Here is a 17,284-nt window from a genome sequence, read left to right as displayed (position 1 = left end):
TTGGGCTGCTGAGCTCAGGTGGATTACTTGGAGCCATGTCAGGACTTGGTCATGAGGGAGCCCTGTGGTCCCACAGCTGATCCGTGGAAGAAGCTCTGCACAGTACACTTTTTTCCGTGTCTTGCTGCGTTTCTGGGTGTGCCTGTGTGTCTCTCAGCGCCTCACCTAGGGAATCCCCGCACCGGGGAAACACAGGCTGTCGCCCCGCTCGAGAGTCCTCCTGAGTGTAGGCTGGGGGGGGGGGCTTTCACAATGGGTGGCTAAGCCGCCCTCCCGCCCCCTAACATGAGGGGCTCGCCACGCCGCCGGATAACTTGGGGGGGAAGTAAGGCGGAAAGGTCGGAAGAAGGAGGGGGCGGCCCGGGGGAAGGGTGACCGGGGGGAGAGAGAAGGCAGAAGAGGCGGAGAAGGAAAGCCGAGCCGGGAGGAGAGGAAGAGGGGCAGCGGGGGAAGGACGGAGGCAGGGTAGGAAGGAATCGCAGGGAGGGACGGAGGGACCGCTCCAGTCAGCGGGCGAGCGAGTAGCACTGATTTCCCCCAACCCTCCTCCGGCGGCGGAAAGTGGGGAGGGGGAGGAGAGGGGAGGGGCGGGATGGGACATACCAATAAGCCCCCGGGGGGGGAGGGCACCGTGACACCCCCCGCTCCCGGGGTGAGTCCTTTGGCCGGCAGGGGCTGCACCGCCCCTGGTGTAGGCGGGCGCATTGGAGGGACGGGGGGGTTTGAGCGAGACGGTTTGCCCAGGGAAGAAGGAGGGGGTGGGAGCGAGCGGTTCCCTCCCCCCCCCCAGCGGGGTGGTGCGGCCCGTTCCGAGGAGGGCGCTGCGCCTCCCCGCTCAGTGACACACAGACCCGGCGCGGGGAGGCGGCGGCGGCGGCTGGTCGGGGCAGGCTGGGCTGGGATCGTAGCGGCGGCGGCTGGGAGCCGAGTCCGGAGCATGGCGGGGACCCCGGCGGCCGCTCCCCCGCCGGCTCCTCCCGCCAGCAGGGAACTTCCCGCTGCCGCCACCGCGGACGCTGCCTCCTCCCCTCCCCGGCGGCCCCCGGCGCTGCCCGGCCCGGGGCTGCTGGGGCTGGGGCTGCTCCTCTGCTGCGGTAAGTAAAACTTTCCCTCGGGCGGGGCCGGGCTGCGGGCGGGGCCGGGGCGGTTGCCGGAGTTCGGGGAAAGTTTTTGCGGCCGCGGGGCGGGGCGCGGGGCGAGCCGGGGCGGGGGACGGACCCCAGAGGGAGCGGGGCGGCTGCGGGTGAATCGGGGGGAGGCTGGCTCCCGGCGGGGGTGTGTGTGTGTGACGGGAAGAGCCCGGCTGGTGAGAGCCCCCCGTGTGCTCAGGAGGGTGCGGGGAGGGGGGTGCCCGGCCCGCGGCTCCCGCTGCTCCCGCTCCCGGGGTCGCCGCGGCCGGGGCGCGGTTGCTGGGCGCGGGGTGTGTTTAGATTCCACTTGTCGCGGCGGCGGGACCGTTACTGCGGGCGGGGCGCAGCCGGGGTGTCTCCCTGGGGCTGGAGCCTGGCCCGGCGCCAGCTGGCGACGGAGGCTCCAGCAAACCTCCCCCTTTTCCAAAAACGGAGACTCCGGTTCGGAACAGCTGGTGGCTGGAGCCGCGTTGACTCCGCGTAAAGCGGCATAACTGCAGCCGCCCAGCTCTCGGCACGTGGGTCTATAAATCACAGCCCGGGGGCCGGGCGCTATTTGTGGGTCTAGGGTCTTTCCTCTCCCCGCGCTCCCCCGCCCCCGATACTGCGAGAGTTGATACCGACCAGCTTGTGGTCTGCCCGGGGGACTGTTGATGATCCTCTCGCCCCTCGGCTGGAGACAGAGGAGCTAGCGGTGCAGCGCACGCAGCCGGGCGTGTTGCGGGAGCCGAGGGGGTGGGTTTTCCGCACGTGTGCGGCGGTGTCTCTTAGAGGGGTAAAAATGTTCCTTGGCTTGTGATGCTGTCGCTTGAACGCTCCCCCGTGTGTGCTAGCAGGGGTAGTGGCTTTGGGGGGTGTACTTGTTCAGACTCCCTCCCTGCCGGGAAAGCGTGTTTTGCCCCCTCCGAAGCGGTCACACGTCCCCTTCACGCCTGCTGAGGCTGATCCCGTGAGTGGGGACTTAAAGCACGGGGCCCCACCTGTAGTTTGATGTGGCCCTGTGTGGAAGATTTACACTCCCCCCGCAACTCTGCTCTTGCGGAGGGTAGCTGGGTCGGCAGTATGGTTAAAACTACTCAATGTCTTCTTGAAAAAGAAAGGGGGTACAGCCTGCTCGCATTAGGCGTTATGCGGGGATACAGGAGGAAAGTGGACTTGATGTTCGTTACAAAAAAGAAATGAACGCAGCAGCAATTAATGTCACTTTCCAGCGCAGTACCAAGTACCTAACGAGGCCTCAGCTGCTTCTTATCGCTCGCTGTGCACCCTCTTGGAGGTGGGTTTCATACAGCGCCTGGGAGCAGTGTGCCGCGAGAGTGCGTTGCGGCAGCGTTTTTGTATTCAGCGAGATGCCCTTGCAGGGAGGGAAGGAGAGCGCTGCTGCTGGAAGTGCGAACTGCTGCATCATTGCCTGAGGGGGCAGACTATCACAAAGTGTGCTTCACAAGGGTGGGGTAATAACAATTGGAATCGCAGAGAACGTGGACGCGCTCAGACTCAGAGCTCTGGATAATCGTCCACCGTACTTTACTGCTTTCTGTTCTTTGCAAGATGAGGTTTTCTTGGGCTCAGTCACGCTGATCGTGAGCACAGCTTTGTTTTGCTTTGAATTGGGAGATGATAGTGTGTGAATGGCTAACGGGCTTAATTTCATCTGTCCAGGAGACGGTTATTTTTTGAGTTTGGTGCAAAAGTTAAATGTGCAGCATTTGATTTAACAGCTTGGGTTGTGCAGAATTAGGTAACTGAGTTAAGTCCAGGCGATATATGGTCTTGCTGGCACATATATGAAGTACTGTATGATCTAGAAGTGCTACAGAATTAGTGGAGTTGCAAGTGGTTAAGCAGAGCTTTCATTTGGTGTGTGGCATGCAGAAATCCCTTCCAGAGTACAGCATCAAATGTTTGTGGACTGTCTTTCTTTTTCTGACCTTTGGGTTGGAAGTTGTTAGACAACTAAAATTCAGCTGATCTACTGTAATTATTACACTGAATAAATAGATTTGAAAATTAGATGTCAGAACTACAGTTACCACTTTTGTGTACGTTTACAGACATGTTTTTCTTAACTAGAAAATTGCCTGATAATCACACATAGTTACCATGTTTTATACTTGGCTGAAGGGACTCTCAAGACAACCATATTTTACTTATTCGTTAAAAGATATTGATTAAAATATAAAACTTCATGCTGAGCTATATGCCAACAACTTCTTTTCTCTAGACTGAGACAAAAGAATAAAAATCAGTTGGGATCTCATGCACCATACCTGTATTGTAGTGAGGAGGGGTTGCAAACACAGTAGGGAGCCACGTAAGTTTCTTTCAAATTTGTGTTTAAATAAAAAATGACTAGTGTATAGCCTGTTATAACCGTGTTGGTCCCAGGATATAAGAGACAAGGTGGGTGTGGCAGTGTCTTTTGTGGAGCCCAGAGTGGAATGCTAATGCTGCCAATAGCATGTAGTTGGAAAGTCTCTCTCACTACAGAAAATGTCACAAAAATTCAATCATACAATATCAGGGCTGGAAGGAACCTCAGGAGATGCTCAACCCCCTGCTCAAAGCAGGACCAATCCCCAATTTTTGCTCCAGATCCCCTAAATGGCCCCCTCAAGGATTGAACTCTCAACCCTGGGTTTAGCAGGCCAATGCTCAAACCACTGAGCTATCCTTCCCACCTAAAATTTGCTACTTCAGCCAGGTCGTGTCTCTGCTGTAAATCTTGTAGAAGTGTTTCCCTGAAACTGATGAGTTGAATCAAACTGGGTTTGGTGTTAGTCGGCTCCATTTAGAGCCCTGAGGGGCAGCTCTAAATATTGCAAATCTATAACGTATGTTAGAGTAAAAGGAATACAAGAGCTATGGAGCTCTTGTATGTTTTCCTGGGTGTCTCATGAATAAAATAAGTTAAGTTTTTTGGGGAAGCAGTTCAAGAACTGGTGTCTCTATTGCTGCATGTCAGAAGGTTCTGTGGCTTCTAAAGAGGAAACTACTTGGCACTGGTCATTTATCAATATCCCCACATCTTACACAAGTGCAATTAGACAGTAGCAGACTGAATCAGTGGTAAACTGGTGGTCAAACTTTTAATTATCAAGCCTAGTACTGTAATACATTTCTTGGGTTATAGTTACCTAATAACCATATTGCAAGTGGTAAAAGGCATGCTTTCCTAGCATTGATAAACTGGATGGCTAAAATCTCTGTTGTTTCTGGAAGACTTTTGAGCTATGTAAACTACATTGAATTCCATTATCCATTTCATTATACTTAAACAACACAAGGCTTAGGCTTGTCAAAAAGTTGGAATGCCTGCTTTATGTAGTGCAATGTTTTCAGCCTGATCAAAAACTTCTACAGTATTGTGTAAGTGTCTTGTATAGATGTAGGTAGAAGCCTGAAGCACAAGAAAATATTTAGTGATTCTTCAACAGCATTTTGCTTTCTCTCAACAAACAGTTCTTAAACTGTCTGTACTAAATCTTTGGCTAAAATTGCCCACTTGCATGATTTCTTATCTCTTCCTCTGCTGCTACTACCACGATGCTTTAATGCTGCCGGGTACGAGAGTGACACTTCCTGGGCATGAGAGAAACTTATTTGTGCCCACCAGAGTAAACCTTTCCTGTTATAGCTAACCTTAGGCTCCACGGCCCTCGCTTTTTCCCAGTGCAGGTTAGCAATATACATCCCTCACTTTGGTACACTTGAGTGCCCACTCCTTTGCTTTCAGTGTGCACTGCAGGTGTCCAGGTTTGCTGCCTCAGAGAAAGCAGTACACCTCGGTTCATGCTTTCCTCAGCACAAGGAGCTTAGACAGATTTATAGTAAAAACAGACTGAAGTTTATCAGAGAGAAAGATTTGCATAAAAGCAAGTATTTGGAAACATAAGGTTGTAGGTAAATGGAAATACAACGTACAATCTATAGCTTATATTTATTTTCCTGTCTTATAAGGTAACTTGTTAGTATCTCTCGCTCACAGGTCATTCCTTGAAGTACTTGTCCATTTCCAAAATCTGGGATTCAGTTTTTGTGAGGCTCATGCAGGCAGAGTTCCTTCTCCTGTAATAGATCATCACTTGTGCCCCTACATTCCTTACAGTCACATATCCTTGTTTATGGCCCCAAGGGGTCCTGATTTCTGAGAACTCTCCTAGGTTTGCTGGTCTTGGAGTATGCTCAAGGTTTCATCTTTTTTTAGACCATAAACAAAACTCTCTTCTTTGTTTGAGGTCCATTGTTCCTCTGTGGATTGGGTCAACCCTGTGACTTCCCCTTCTCAGGTGATAAGTTTCACTCCCAGTGGATTTGGAACACCATACTTCATGTACTAACATCTTACAAGAACAAAGACAATCAACTAGTTCTTTTCTTTTGGTAGAAACCACATATGACCCTCTTTGCTCTAACATTGAGAAAATAGTCAGACACAGATATAGTCTTTCTGCCAGAGCTTGTTTGGGCATGTTGGTGTCACAGTCAGAGCCCAGGTCTACTCTGGGACCTGCTCTACACTACAGAGTTAAGTCTATGTAAAGCAGCTTACATCAACCTAATTACGTGTATCTATGCAACAGCCTTGCTCCTGCCAATGTAAGTGCTGCACTACACCACATCATAACTTCAGCTCCATGAGAGGAGTAAGGCTTATGTCAGTGTAGTTAGGGGGACGCAGTGTCCCTGTAGATATTGTGGGTTATTTACATTTGCTGTTGGCTGTTGTTCTTGTCAATTTCATGGCTCCCCTAGGGAGCCATGAAATTGACAAGAAAGCTAGGTGTGGGTTCTGACCCCAGGGCAGGTTTGGGGCCCCAGGGCAGTCTGACCCCCCCACTGCTCCTCTTAAGTTGATGGAAGTGCACCACCGACAGAAGGAGGGTAGTGAGGACATGAACCACCGCAGTAATTATTACAGTGGCTGTAAGTTGACCTAACGTAGGTCAGCTTAAATTTGTACTGTAAACATGCCCTGGGTCTCACATTGTTACCACCAGTGCATTATTTCACCAGTCCTAGCAATAATGGGAAATAATAAAGAAAAATACCATGTGATATACACTGCTATAGTGAAAAGTGAAACTTTCTGGTATGTAACCAGAGAGAGCCTTAAAAGTTCTGAGCCCTTATGGAAGAGAACATTATGATCAAGGGGTATGGACCTTCTGTCATTGACCTTCTGTCAAGCAGAATACTAACCCTCCTGGGAAGAGGATGTATGTGGGAAAAAAAGACTAGCAGCACCTTTGGTTTTTATTTTAATGCTTCTTTTCCAGCTATACAGTAGAACCTCCGTTATTGATGCTTATTGATCCATAACTTGCCTGAACACCCAACGCTGTTGCATTGCTTACCGTTAATGTCTGTCGTGGTGCTGTAGTGAAGTTCTGAAGGCACATCTACACTACAGGTACTACAGCTGTACTTGTGCCGCTGTACTGCCCATGTCGTAAAGCAGTTCTACTCATAAGTGTAAACTAATGACTGCTTCCTTACTTTCTTTCTCTTCTTAGATCTGTGGTGTGTAAAACTGCAAATTGAAGCAGAGAGCTACATAAACAAAAGTGTGGTGAATGGAAACAATATAATAAAGTATGCCGTTTTAAATGCAAGATAGCCCCAAGGAAATATTGTATGTCTGGTTTGTTTGTTTTTTTTAAAAAAGCTTTCTTCTTGAAACAGTAGTTTAAAATCTTTTTTGCTTTTTACTGAAGCTTGACAAGAAATATCTCCGAGAGGGGGTTGAGTTTAAGTTGGTGGTGAAAAGATTTATATTCCTTAAAGGAAAGATTGGCATATCAACTTGAGAGCATAGTGAAACTTTTAAAAAGAAGAATGGTTAAATAGGTTGGATTGTTGAAATTGAAGTGCAAGTGTGTGGGGAAGAACAAGGAAATGGGAGGAAGAGGCTACAATGTGTTCATAAACTTCTGTTGTGTTTTTTGTCTATCAAAATTATCAGCAGACTGGTCATACAGAGTGTCAAGCTTCCTTCCCCACCCTGAACTCTAGGGTACAGATGTGGGGACCGGCATGAAAACCTCCTTAGCTTACTTTTACCAGCTTAGGTTAAAACTTCCCCAAGGTATTTTACCTTTTGCCCTTGGACTTCCGCTGCCACCACCAAACATCTAACACCGGTTACTGGGAACGAGTCTGGGAACCCCCAAAAATCCTCCCAAATCTTACCCCCTTTTTTCTGGGGAAGGCTTGATAAAAATCCTCACCAATTTGCACAGGTGACCAGAGACCCAAACCCTTGGATCTTAAGAACAATGAAAAAGCATTCAGTTTCTTAAAAGAAAAAATTTAATAGAAGAAAAAGTAAAAAGAATCACCTCTGTAAAATCAGGATGGTGAATACCTTACAGGGTAATTAGATTCAAAACATAGAGAATCCCTCTAGGCAAAACCTTAAGTTACAAAAAGACACAAAAACAGGAATATCCATTCCATTCAGCACAGCTTATTTTCTCAGCCATTTAAAGAAATCAGAATCTAACGCATATCTAGCTAGATTACTTACTAAGTTCTAAGACTCCATTCCTGTTCTGTCCCCGGCAAAAGCATCACACAGACAGAGAGGCTTTGTCCCCCCCCCAGCTTTTGAAAGTGTCTTGTCTCTTCGTTGGTCATTTGGGTCAGATGCCAGCGAGGTTATCCTAGTTTCTTAACGCTTTACAGGTGAAAGGGTTTTTCCTCTGGCCAGGAGGGATTTTAAAGGTGTTTACCCTTCCCTTTATATTTATGATACAGAGTTTGACATTACTTGATTTCCATTGAAAAGCTAGTAAAACTGAAGCCAGTAGACTAAGGCAAACTCTAGTGTTAGACTAAATCAGTTTTCTAAATTCGGGTATTTCAGAACCTCCTGGCTCTTTCTATTATTGCTAAAATAGTTTGACAGGTAATCTAAGAAGGAGAGTGTGACTAGGTCTACCTGTTTGTTACTGCTAACAGAAAAAGCAGATGGAGTTGTGTAGAGGGCCTGAAAGGAAGTAGAGAAACTTGAGGGATAACTTCCAACCATGAATAAGATGATGGCTACTGCTGAGATATATTGACATAGGAACATGTTAATTCAAATACTGGATCACAGCCAAGGCTCATCTAGTCAGGTTTCCTGTCTCTGATAGTCGCCACTGTCACAGTTCAGGGCAGCTGCACCTGTATTTCCCTTTAATGGCCCAGCACTGGCATCCACTCTCAGGCTTCCAGTTCTGCAGCTGTTGCCCCTCTTGGATGGAGAGATGTGTCCCTCTTCCTCCTAACTAGGATATTTTCAGGCAACACTGTTTCTTGCCTTCATTGTGTATTTCCCAGCACAGACTGGTCGTTAATGGCCACCTGCTTGCTTTCTCTTTAGAGATAGCCAATAAGTGTAATTGCTACAGTTGGAAGGTACCACACAGTGTTTCCTATGCAAGCCTACTTTAGTCTTAAAATAAAAAGCTTAACAGAGAAAACATGTGACAAAAAATGAACCTACATGCATGTTAATAAGCTTACCAGATTTAAACCCAACCCTAACATGGATTTGGCAAGACAGGACTTTCAAATCCACACCAAAGGAGGATTCCACAAGTTCATTACAGCATGAGCTCAGAACAAGCACCCCGTTCTTCCAACCCTGTGCTAAGGATTGGGGCTTTTATGTACTGGGGGTCATGCTGGTCCTTAGAGAATCCAGCTTGAACTAGTACATGCGTATCTTTCTAGAACAGTGTCTTCAAAGCGTTGATAATGGAGGAAGAATATTAGTATCCCCCCTCCCTACTAAAGAAGGTATGTCTGCAGCATCAGTGCATATCAATTGCATTTTTAATACAATGTACCCCAAAAGTATTAATCTTAATTCAATAAAACTTTATTGAATGCAATTAAGATAGGCTTAATTAATAAAATTTGTTCAGAATATTGTCAGTCTGTCCAGTCGCCACCAGGTAAGTTAGAACATCAGGTAAAAACACTGCTGTAGGCAGATGTGAGTTAATGTGCCCTAAACCTGGTAAGAAATAAATAAGATGGTGTCAGAAACTTGACTGTCTGTGAATTGGCAGAAATCTAAGGAAAAGAAAATGCCCAAGTTGACTCCTCTACAAGAAACTGCATTTGGAACATAAGAACTGCCACACTGGGTCAAACCAGTGGTTCATCTAGCCCAGTATCCTGTCTCCAACAGTGGCTGGTACCAGAGCTCAGGGGAGTGTAAAGAACCGGGTAGTTGGAGTGATCTTCTGTTTTCCCCTTCTGGCTTCTGATAGAGGTTTAGGGTCACTCTGAGCATGGGATTGCATCCCTGACCATCTTGGCTAACAGCCATTGATGAATTCTCCTTTGAACCCAGTTATACTTCTCACCTCCAACATCCTGTGGCATTGAGTTCCGCAGGCAAATTGTGTGTTACATTAAATCTGCTGTCCATTAATGTCATCAAATAACCTCTGGTTTTGTATTTTGGGAAAGGGTAAACGACTCTTCTCTATTCACTTTTTCCACACCACTGATGATTTTACAGAACTTTATCATATGCCTCCTCCCGCTTGGTGGCCTTTCTTCTAAGATGAAGAGCCCTAATCTTTTTAGACTTTCCTTGTCTGGAAGCTGTTCCACAACCTTGAAAATCATTGTTGCCCTTCTCCGAACCTTTTCCAGTTCCACTATATCCTTCTTGACATGGGACAGCTAGAACTAGACACAGTATTCAAGGTTTGGGTATACCATGGTTTTGTATTGTGGCAGGATATTTTCGGTCTCTTTCCTAATAGTTCTGTTAGCCTTTTTGATTGCTGCTGCTCAGTGAGCTGAAGTTTTCAGAGTACTCTCTGTGATGACTCAAAGATCTTTGAGTAGTAGCAGATAATTCAGGACCCATCCTATATATGTAGTTGGGATTATTTTTTCCACTGTGCAATACTGTGTACTTACCAGTGTTGAATTTCATCTGCCATTTTGTTCAGGCACCCAGTTTAGTTAGATCCCCCTGTAACTCTTTGCAGTCAGCTTTGGACTTTACTGTCTTGAGTAATTCTATATCATCTACACACTTTGCCACCTCGCTGTTCACTCCATTTTTTAGATAATTAATGAATGTCGATTAGCACAGATCCCTGTATTTACCTCCTTTCTATTGTGAAAACTGACCATTTATTCCTACCATTTGTTTTTGGTCTTTTAACCGGTTACTGATCTATGAGAGGACCTTCCCTGTTATCCCATGACTATTTAGTTACTTAAGAGCCTTTGGTGAGGGACCTTGTCAGAGTCTTTCTGAAATTCCAGATACACTATATTAACAGGACCACCCTTCTCCACATGCTTGTTGACACCCTCAAAGAAATCTAATAGATTGGTGAAGTCTGACTTCCCTTTTCAAAAGCTGCATTGACTCTTCCCTAATGGCCTGAGGCCTTAATGGCTTGACCAGATAAGCAAATAGAACAGAAAAATTTACAGGTCATCTCACTAACTCAAACAGTGGTGAGTTAAGTAAAAAATATTGATAAGTTTCTTGGAAGTAGATAAGAACCGTTGCGTTATTGACTAGAAATTGAAAATGGAGTTTGTTACACAGAAGAATGTAATACCTGCATGGATGTGCTTTTACTCAAAGTGAACAACCTAGAGAAAGCATGGAAGTTTTTAAATGTATGAATAAACTATTGTCACAGAATCAGTGAACAAGTGAATTCAATAGGCAGTCTTTAAAATAAAAAAACAAAGAATAAAAGGAAAATAATACTTGATGATGTTGTAATAGTGATCCAACTGGTGTAGCAATCTGAGCTTCTGAAAGTGTAAGTCACCTTCAAGAAAGCAGTGGCGCTATAGTGCAACTAGTAGTGAAAGAACTTAGGTGGAAAAACAAACAATAAAACACTTCCTCCCTTGATACATGGCAGGTATGGTAAAGAATACAAAACAGATGAAGTCTACGCAGCCAGTGGAAGTTTGTGCAGGAAAATGTTCAAGAAGCTGGCGGGTGGGGGGACTCTCTTTGGAAACACAGGAATTCAGGAGATGGGTATGATTCACTTTGCTTGGGTTCTCTACCTTCCTTCCATGTCAGATGGATGTTAAGCCAGGGATTGTGGGTTCGAGTCTCATCTGGGGGGAAAAACTTTTTGGGGGGAGGGATAGCTCAGTGGTTTGAACATTGACCTGCAAAACCCAGGGCTGTGAGTTCAATCCTTGAGGGGGCCATTTAGGGATCTGCAGCAAAAATTGGAGATTGGCCCTGCTTTGAGCAGGGGGGTTGGACTAGATGACCTCCTGAAGCCCCTTCCAACCCTGGTATTCCCTGATTATGGTAGGTTATTGACTTCTCAACCCCTTCTCAATAGCAGGTGGAAGAAGATGAGATCTTCAGCCCCAGAATCAGTCTTACACTGAATTTGTTATATATAGTGTTAAATTAAATGTATATTACTTAAATACAGTCTTAAATTAAAAACTGGTTAAGGTTCAGAAGTGACTGATTGCTGAAGAGAAACCGAAGGAGATGAGCCCTAAATTGGAGTAGTCTAGAGCTGCAGTCAAAGGGCTGGGACAATTGCATGGCCAAATATTTGTGCTAGATCCTGTTCCTTCATGGGATCCGTGTGGCCAACCTGATGAGCTTCAATAAAAACTGTGTTAGTATTCGATGGTAATAGGAGAACGAGTACAGACCCTCTTGCAAGAAGGAGCTGTGCTGTGGCCCTCAGCACAGAGCTAAGGCTAAATTCTGCTGGTTACCAAAGTGAAGAAATGATGGAAAAGAATTATAAAGCCGAGCACTTGATTTTTGCTGACAGTAGTATGTCCCATGGTGACTGTGAAGGTAGGCTGGGGGGAAGGTGATGTACCTTGTAGACTACAAGAGGCAAGGTGGGAATGTATACTTTTGCCATTGAAGATAATTTTTTGGAGTTAAATGATGCAACAGAATAATTACACTAAATGTAATTAGCACAATCGGGCACATTTTAGTTTAATGTGATGGTGCCAAGCTGAAAAAAGTCATGCCACAGGGAAGCTATTCCTCTAGCTTTCTCAGAGATGGCATGAGAATAACTCTAGAAATACTACATGAGAGAGAAAAATTTCCTACTAATCTTGGAGGGAGCGGAAGCTTCTCTGGGATAGACATCAGAAATTAAAATTAAAACAAGAAGGCAGCTTAGACTGCTGGACTAAAAATGTAGGAAAAAGTGTGCCAGAATGAAGACTCTGGCAATTGGAATTTACAATGGATGGTTTAAAAAACAACAAATTTCACTACCTGTGAGTGTATTAAAACTTATACAGCTGCTAAATATAATCAGTGTTTCCCAAACTTGGGACGCCACTTGTTCAGGGAAAGCCCCTGGCGGGCCGGGCCAGTTTGTTTACCTGCCACGTCCGCAATTTTGGCCGATTGCGACTCCCACTGGCCGCGATTTGCCACTGCAGGCCAATGGGGGCTGTGGGAAGCCAATGGCCTCTATTGAGAAGGGGTTGAGAAGTCAATACCCTACCATAATGGAAGTATAATGGAGAAGTAGTTGGAGGGGAGGGAGGAGGATATCCTGGGAAAGAGATCAAGGCCTGGCACTGGTCAAGGTAATTAAGTGCCCTGTGCGCATATGTGGGCAGCTTTCCTAGGGCCAGTCCTCCACCTTCCTCTTTTGGGGGTGAAGGATGCAATGAGGGGGGTCCCAGTTGGCCCAGGCCCACCAGATGTAGACAAGGAAGGAAGATTGTGGTTTCTTTGGGGGGGGGGGGCGTGGAGGGGAGAGAGGAGTATTGGGAAGAGTTTTTCCAGAAGGAGGGCAGGATGGGGACATGACACTTGCTGTGAGTCCAAACAACCTCCCTAATTGGTTTCATAAACATCCCTAAAAGTCTCAGCACAAGGTTGGCATCTCTGCAAGAGGTAAGACTTAAGCCAAATGTAGAGGTAAGGTGATGATTTTTAGTGATCTTGTTTCAAGGATGTGTGGCTGAGAGTTCTCAAATAGGAGTCTAAGGCTTTTTTTAAACTATTGAAGTCAACCTTTAAACTTACTAGAGTTGAAACTATGACACCTGGTCCTGAAAAGCTGAGAGTTGATTCTGGATAACAGCTGGATGTAATAAGGGATGTGTCTGCAACAAAAAGTACATAGTTTGGGCTGAGGTGCTTGGTGCTGCAGAAACAGCTGTCCTCAGCTGGTTAAAAAACTGCATTTCCACAGCCTGAACAAAGGGAGCCAACAGGCTTAGAATTCCTCAAATGGGTTAACGGTCATCATTAGTTAAGGGATTTGATCACCCAAGTAAAGAAATGGGGGCAAGATTCTTGAATGCCAGAAGATGGCTATATCTTAAAGCCAAAGTGTGAAGCCAATGATTTTCCTAGAACTGTAATGTTGCTGAAAGACTTTTTTAGCTTGGTGTGGAAGAAGGTGTGAGAGATCCTAAATCAATAGCAGAAAGTGAGGCAGAAATTTAATCTGCCAGGCAGTAACTCTACAGTAACTCTAATGTGATAGAATGGCATCAGGGATTATACAGTGGCATTAATCAAAGATGGTGGTTAATGTTACTTCCTATGAGTTCAAATACCTCATGGTACTAGGAACAAGGAGAGAGTCTGTCTTAGTGGGTACTAAGTACACAGTGCCTGTTCTTTACTCTCTAGGTCTGGAACCTTCCAAAGAATTCCATGAAAATCGGAGTTTGTTCCCTTAAATTGAATAAATTGAATTTGCAAAATGGGCATGCTTTAGATGAATGGTTTTGCAGTAGCTGTTACTGGGGAGAGGAGGAACTCCTTGCTCTTTAGGTTAATTCTGGAGGCTCTATAGAAATTGTAGTATTTGAGTCTTGGTCTTAGGGGGAAAAATAATTGGGTTCAGCTGCTTCTGAGATGCTTTCCCATAGAGCTTTCTTTTCTCCCCCCACTCCTCTGACACAGTTGTCCCATCCCAGCTGGCAAGTGAAAGATGATGCGTTAGTAGAAGGGTAGTAGAAAGTACTTAGGAGGTGAACATGGCTACTACTGTAGCCTAAGATGGATAGCCTTAGGTAAGTGCGAATGTGCACTGGAATTTGCACCCCTCCCATCTGAGGATAATGATGTTGGAGGAATTAGCGATGTAGCAGTGAAGTAGTCCTGGGGAGCTCACTGGGTGGCAATAAGCAGCACTCTCAGTCTAAGTGAGCTCTCGCATGCCTTCAAGAATAAAAATGTCTTAGGTCCAGGATTCTTTTTCTGGTGGTTCTCAGCTGATGTTGCTTTGAGGGGATAGAAGAAATGGGGGTTTATAATTGCTTAACCAGACATGTTTCCCCTTCGATCAACAGGCTGCATTCTTCCTTGATCAAGGGAGTATGGGTGCTTAACCCTCTGAGACATGACTACTTCAAAGAGATGTAAAGCCCTAATATTTCCTTTCTGATGACAGCTGAGTAAGTTCTGGGAGGTAAAATATGACTGGTGGTTGCTTTACAGAATTTAAATGTAGCTGAACAAATCCAAGTGAGCAAAACACCAGAGTAAATAAGATATGGGGTTGGGTTCTGTGACAGTGAATAAAAATGCAGAGCCAGACCTCGAGTTGTATTTGATCAACTGTAGGAGTGAATAAATTTGGCCTTTAGAAAAACAAAAACAAAACATACCTATAGAAAGGGAAAATAAGTGAAAACATGAAGCAGAAATGAAAATCTGACACTGTTTCATGGAAAATCACAGGAAGGTGTTGAGTTCTGATATGTTGGGGTAAGAATAGGATTGGGATGTCCACTGGGTGTTTCAACATAGATGTGTTCCTTCCATCAAGTGTCAGCCTCATGGCTACTTAGCAAGTGACGGTGAACTTGAAGGGTATGCCCCATCTACAGTATTGCAGCTGCTAGTCTAGAGTCTGGCTCTGTACAAGCTTCTTTTCAGAAAGATCGGAGAGAGCCTGAAGTAGCCAGTCATGGAGTAAACTGACCATGAAGGGTAAGCTGCTTTGTAATTCCCATTAGAGGCCAGTATACACATGGAGGAAGAAAAGTATAGAGCCCTGTTGATGCTCAGTTACAACATTTTATTAAATCTCAGTTGATTTGAGGTCAATCTTGCTCTTGAAACTCCAGTCATTCTAGTTAGCATATAAATATTAATGGCTGGTTTTTGCTAAGAAACCACTTGCCTTAGTGCCTTGGGACAATGAGTTGCACAAGCGATTGTGTGAGAGAGTTTTTGTACCAGATTTAAATGAACTGCCGATAAACACAATGAAAGTCCACCCTCTCAAAATACAAGTGTAATAGAATTAAGTGTGCCTGGCATACCTTGTACACTGTTAAATATTTCATATGTTTATCCTATCTCCCTCCCCCCTCAAAGATAAAATGTTCCCATCTTAACAAACCCTGTTAATATGGAAGCATTTTCATGCCTTTAATTTTCATAACAATTTCTGAATCTCTTTGATTTCTGCTACCTCCTGCCTTGGAAGGTAACCAGGAATTAGTTATGTACATATGATCGTATGTTCGATATTCTTTTGCATCCTAACACTTGAGCTTTTTACACTGAGGCTGCATGTTAGCAGGTCTTGATTGAAATGAATTGAACTTTTTTAGTATAGAACAGGGTAAGACTCATTGAAAGCTAGAATGCGCTTTTGTCAGCGAATAAGTTCATCTACTGCTGTTGCCTGTTCTTCTACTTCAGTTAGGTCACTCTTCGATTTCATTCTCTGTCACCTCAGTGTCAACTTCCTCTAGCAGACAGTTAGTATACCAAACACTGACCCTAGTGAAGAACCTTGCAATGTCCTCCTAATAGCTTTTTGCTATAACAAAAATTGACTGATTTCTGATCTTTGATAGTCATTTGTCTCTCCATAAGTACTGTACTTTGACCATCTTTTGAGGGGCTTTTTCAGATGCTTGAGTCATAATTTGGTCTCTTTTCTTTATTTACTACTTGAGATGGTAAAAGTTAGGACTAAAAGAAGGCAAGTAAAGATTAAACTTGGACTGAATAAAAAGGATGAGGTAGTAATAACTTAGTTTATGCAGAGGCAGAGCACACAGGAGGAAAACAAAGGAAAATATACACTGACTACATTTTTTTTTAAATTATTTGAACACATGTTTAGAAGACCATTATTAGCAAAAATCAGATCACAAATACATGTATCTTTGTCAGCGGAAGCTGGCAGATTCCCTCTTAAACTATTCAAGAAATAAAATGTAGTGACAAGAAGAATGAATACTCTAAGTGGTGAGAGGGCAGGAGTCAAGAATGAGGGAAGAGGAGAGAATGGATCTTCATATTAAAAAAATAAATAAATTAAAATCCATTACTTCAGCATGTCAAAATGACAATCTTGGGCTTTTTAAATGCCAAAAACATGGACAAACTAAAGTCTTGTCTACCTTGATTTGTCTGGACAACTAGATAAAGTGAAGTGTTGTAAAGGCCAAGACTATAACAGGGTTCAGAAAAGAACTAGATAAATTCATGGAGGATAGGTCCATCAATGGCTATTAGCCAGGATGGGCAGGGATGGCGTCCCTAGCCTCTGTTTGCCAGAATCTGGGAATGAGTGACAGGGAATGGATCACTTGATCATTCCCTCTGCGGCACCTGGCATTGGCCACTGTTGGAAGACAAGATATTGGGCTAGATGGACCTTCGGTCTGACCCAGTATATCCGTTCTTAAAGCGATTGGAGGCTAAGTCCTCTCATAAAGAGATATTCCAATTGGCCACCCAAACACTGAGTCAGGTGTTTAAGGTAGATGTTAACTAAAGACTGCCTTACAGCCTGACAAAATAACAAGCCAGTTGGTCACAGAGTTGTATGTCCTGTAATGTGGTAATTACATTTGTTAAAACAAAACTGAAGACTTGGTATTAAAGAGTAAAATAAATAAATATATTTTTTAAAAACTTTTTGTGGGATGAGTATAGAGAAAAGTAGAGCTCGTTTGTCCCATTTCCCTCCTATAGCAGGGAAGCCTAATGACAATTGAATCCCCTTTTCCCCCACACAGCACAAGTCACTTCTAAAGAATGTCTCAAAGTATATGCCTTTGGACTAAAAACAAATGCAGACAAAATTATGTATGTACTGAGCAGGAAGAGAGGCCAGGGAGGGGCTCTAGTGTGGTTCCTATTCAGAAGCATTTAGCAAGATAGAAAA

General features: G+C 44.8%; 1 protein-coding gene across 1 annotated transcript in view; it reads left to right on the top strand.

The window, feature by feature from the left end:
• The first annotated feature begins 937 nt into the window (after window positions 1-937).
• The window catches only part of NECTIN3 (nectin cell adhesion molecule 3), a 115,611-nt gene continuing 99,264 nt past the window's right edge, over window positions 938-17,284 (top strand). The window contains exon 1 of the mRNA XM_077817023.1: window positions 938-1,094. Coding sequence (XP_077673149.1) covers window positions 938-1,094 — 157 coding nt within the window. The remainder of the gene's footprint in view (window positions 1,095-17,284) is intronic.

The sequence above is a fragment of the Eretmochelys imbricata genome, chromosome 1 (genome assembly GCF_965152235.1).
Source record: "Eretmochelys imbricata isolate rEreImb1 chromosome 1, rEreImb1.hap1, whole genome shotgun sequence".
NCBI classification, from domain to species: domain Eukaryota; kingdom Metazoa; phylum Chordata; order Testudines; family Cheloniidae; genus Eretmochelys; species Eretmochelys imbricata.
The sequence above is the reverse complement of the archived record's forward strand: the minus strand, read 5'-3'. Positions and strand labels throughout refer to the sequence as shown.